This window comes from Corvus kubaryi, unplaced genomic scaffold, assembly GCF_017639235.1.
Source record: "Corvus kubaryi isolate FWS band 111438036 unplaced genomic scaffold, C.kubaryi_AGA036_p1.0 114, whole genome shotgun sequence".
NCBI lineage: Eukaryota > Metazoa > Chordata > Aves > Passeriformes > Corvidae > Corvus > Corvus kubaryi.
In genome coordinates, this window is record NW_024580653.1 from 387,824 (window position 1) to 391,782 (window position 3,959).

General features: G+C 66.2%; 1 protein-coding gene across 1 annotated transcript in view; it reads left to right on the forward strand.

Annotated features, from left to right (window-relative positions):
• The window catches only part of LOC121676721 (stromal interaction molecule 1-like), a 67,318-nt gene extending 63,359 nt beyond the window's left edge, over window positions 1–3,959 (forward strand). The window contains exon 12 of the mRNA XM_042012657.1: window positions 1,265–3,959. Within this exon, the coding sequence (XP_041868591.1) occupies window positions 1,265–1,814 (550 nt within the window). The 3' untranslated portion in view covers window positions 1,815–3,959. The remainder of the gene's footprint in view (window positions 1–1,264) is intronic.

The following is a 3,959-nucleotide window of genomic DNA, read 5'->3' on the forward strand; positions in this document are numbered from 1 at the left end:
CCCCTGGATCCCTGGCAGTGCCCAAGGCCAGGCTGGACATTGGGGCTGGGAGCAGCCTGGCACAGTGGGAGGTGTCCCTGCCATGGCAGGGGTGGCACTGGATGGGCTTTAAGGTCTCTTCCAACCCAAACCAGTCTGGGATTCCTAAGCATCTCCCCAGTTGTGCCTGGACGTCTCCACAGGTGCCAGCTCTGTTGAGGAGGTTTTCCCTTGTCTCGCCGGTCTCTTTAGCTGCCTCCAGGCTGATGTTGATGGTGGTACCGTAGGAGATGATCTGGGACTCCTCGTGCAGTGCCAGGCAAGGTTTGGTGACCCATGTCCAGGTGTCTGTGCCAGCAGCAGAGATCAGGGGGCTCTGGGGTGAGGGACAGGTCAGCACCTCCCATCTCTTCTCACCGCCTTTCGCTTCTCTTCCCCCTCGCTCCTTTCCTCTCCATTTGCCTCCCATTCTGCACCCCCCTCCTATGCGTGGGGCAGGGCCGGGGCCCCTCACCCCATCCCGCTGTCCGGGCAGCCTCCGGCGTTGCCGTGGCATCAGGGGGAAGCACCGGAGCTCCCGGCCCGGCTGCCCGGGCACGGTGGCACCTGGGCAGGGGCCCCGGGGATGCGGGGCCAGCACCCATCCAGCCGGGAGGAGCGAGCTGTGACTTGTCATTTCCCCCGTCCTCCTGCCTCCCAGTCTCCAGAGGGGCTCCGGGAGCTCCTCTCGCCCCGTTGGCCGTCACCGGTAGGCACAGGCTGGGCACAAACCACGTGCAGCGGCGGGGCTGGGCATGGCTTCGTGTGGGAGCGCCCAACCTCTAATTCCTCCCGCCGGGATTAGAGGTTGGCACCGGCTGAGCCGGGAAAGGGGCAGGGGCGGGGGACGCGGGCCCACACACGGATGTGGCGAGGGCTGAGGGGCCCTCCCGGGAACCTGCGGGACACCGGGGTTGGGGCGAACTGGGAGCACTCTCGGGTCCCGCTGGGATCCATCGGGGAGGAATGAGCCTCCATCCGGCTTCCCCGTCCCCGCTCCCTCCCAGCTGCTCGGGGTGCTGGCGGTGAGCCCCTGTCCCGGGATCCCCTGGGGGCACACGGGGATGGCAGAGCCAGGGGCAGGGCGGCGGTCGGGGGTGGGCAGGGGCTCACTGCCAGCCCCCTCCCCGGGGTCACTGGGGGGTCCCCACGCCCCCCTCGGCCGCTGCGTCCATCCGTGTGTGCGGGGCCGGGCCGGGCGGGGCCGGCACTGATGCCCCTCTCTCTCTCCGCCCTCTCACCGCAGAGATTTAACTCGCTGCGACTCCGACTCCTCCATCCCGCACCTGAGCGACCACCAGCGTATCCCCAGCTCGGCGCCCAAGCTGCTGGCTGCCCGGCCCACGCTGCTGACCAGGTCCATGGAGGAGGCTGTCCCCGGGCCCCCGGCCCCCGGCGCGCCCACCCCCAACGGCGGCAGCCGGCACGGGGAGCCCTCCGCCCTGGCGGCCTTGCAGGAGCGGCTGCCCGAGAGCCCCATGGTGATGAAGAAGATGATGATGGTGAACCACGGCATGGAGAAGTCCTCCAGCCTGGGGGAGATCAGCCACCCGACGGCCGGCAAGCCCAGCCACTCGGATTCGTCCCGGTCGCACAGCCCCAGCTCCACCGACCCCGACACCCCCTCCCCCATCTCTGACTGCCGGCCCAGCGGCGCCAGGAACACCCGCATCCCGCAGCTGGCCGCCAAGAAGAGTCCGGGGGACGAGGACAGCAGCCTGACGGGCGACGAGGTTGACCTCGGCCAGAGCAAGAAAAAGTTCCCCCTAAAGATCTTCAAGAAGCCCAAGAAGTAGGGGGAGGACACCCCCGGACGCGTCCCGCCGGGCCCGGGGCCGGCCGTGCACCGGGATCGCAGCGCGGCCCCGGCACCCTCCGCACCCCGAGTCACCCCCAGCGCCGGCACGGGAGGAGCTATTTAAACTTATTTATTTCCTGATCTCCGAGACGAAAAACCGCGACGCCGCCGGCTACCCCGGGAGAAGAGCCGCCCCTGCCCTCCCCTCCGACCGCTGCGGTCCCGGCTTTGCTGTGCATGGCTTCCAGTTACTCCTGCTCTGCTCAGCCACGCGGCCTTTGGGTTTGGTTTCAATGTGGTTTTATTTTTTTATTTTATTTTTTATTGTTGTTGTTATTAATTTGTTTTCCTGCCTCCTCCAACTTTTGCACAGGCTGATGGAGGGTCGGGGCGGCGCCGGCTGCTCCGCGCTCCCGCCCGGGGTGACTCAGGTCGCAGCGGTTCTCCCTCATTTCTCCGAGTCACTTTTCCACCCCGGCCCCCATGGCTACGCCCCTGGGAGGGGGATCCCCTCCTGAGCAGCTCTCGCTACGCAGGAGCAGGGGAGGACTCTGCCCTTGCCGGTACTTGTGTGCTCCCGGTCCCCACGTCCCGCCTGGGGGCTCGCGGGGACAGGGCTGTCCCCGCACTGCTCTGCCCGGTGGCTGGGGAAGGTTGGGACGCCGCGGGGGAGGAGCCCACGCCTGTCCCCGGGTTTACTTCCCCGGGCACCCTCCCCAGTCCCCTGGACTCCTCCGAACCCGCCGTGCCCCAGGGACCCGGCCGAGGACCCTGGTGACAAGGGACAGTGAGGGAAGGGCCATCCCGAGGGGTGCTGGTGCAGAGCGAGGTCCAGCCACCACATCCACCCGAAGAGGGGGGGCTCTCGGGAGCAGACCCGTCGCGTGTCCCCTGTCCTGGCTGGGCAGGGCCAGAGGGAGGGATCAGGACACAGCGGGGCTCTCCAGGGCAGGGGACGGGCTGTGCCTGGGTGGCCGGACCGTGACAGTGTCCTCCCGCTGTCCTTGCTCCACCCCCTGGAGCAGGCCGGGTGCCGGGGGCTCTGTGCCCTCCCGAGGGACGAAGGAGGCTCACACAGGGAGTGTCCCCCTTGCCCTGAGGCCACACGCCGCAGCGTCCTTGGCTGTGCCAGCCCGTGCCAGCACAGCCTGACCCGGGTCTCAGTCCGTCCTGAGCCGCTCGCAGGGGCTCTCCCGTGCTCCCTCAGCACATTGTGGGTCACATGCTGCTGCTCACAGCCCCCGGCTCGGTCTGTCCTCATCACAGCCCTGGCCTCCGAGGGGGTCCCCACTCAGGGCAGCAACTGTGGCTGAGCCCTCCTCCCTCTGAGGGCTGAGCCTGTCCCTAGGGATGAGCCCTGCCCCATCCCCAGGGCTGAGCACCATTCCATCCCCAGGGCTGAGCCTTGCTCCATCCCCTTGCTCCCCTCTCCCAGCTCCCTCCAGGAGCATCCCCCAGCACTGGGGCTGCCAGGGGAACCCCCAGGCCCCCTCCTGCTCCACTCGAGGCAGCTCCCTGGCACCACATGACCCTCGAGCCCAGGGTCCCTGTCCTCACCACTCTCTCCATCCCCAGTCCCCAAACCACTGTCCCACACGTCCCCAAGCGTGGGGAGGGGGCTGCTCCTGCCGAGGCAGAGGAGGATGCACAGGGGGAGGAAGAGGAGGCCAGGCCGGATGCCGAGAGCCCCCGGGGCCTTGCTTTATGCCAGAGTAATATATTTGTGTCTTGACAATTCAGGAAGGGCTACAGAGGTGTTTTTTGTTCCGTAGGTGGGAGTTAAACAATTTCACTGTTGCTTTGGGATAAGTGAAAAATTCCTCTCAATGACTTAAGTGCCTGCATTTCCCTGGGGACGGGGGGATGCGCTTGGCCCCACGGCCGCTGGCTTGGCACCCTGATTCCCTGGGCACCCCGCTATCACGGGCAGGGCCCCCCGGGAGCGGGGCCAGGGGGGCCGGGGCTGGAGCTGCTTGTGGTGGCAGAGACCTGTGGATGTTTCTGGAGAAGGGGTTGGGGATCCACCAAACGGCAACTGTTGACGCATCTGCCAACTCTTGATTTAAGGTTGTTTTTTTTTTTTTTTTTTTTTGTCATTTCATAAAACTTTTCAATCCAATAAAGCATGTAGTCTATTTTACGA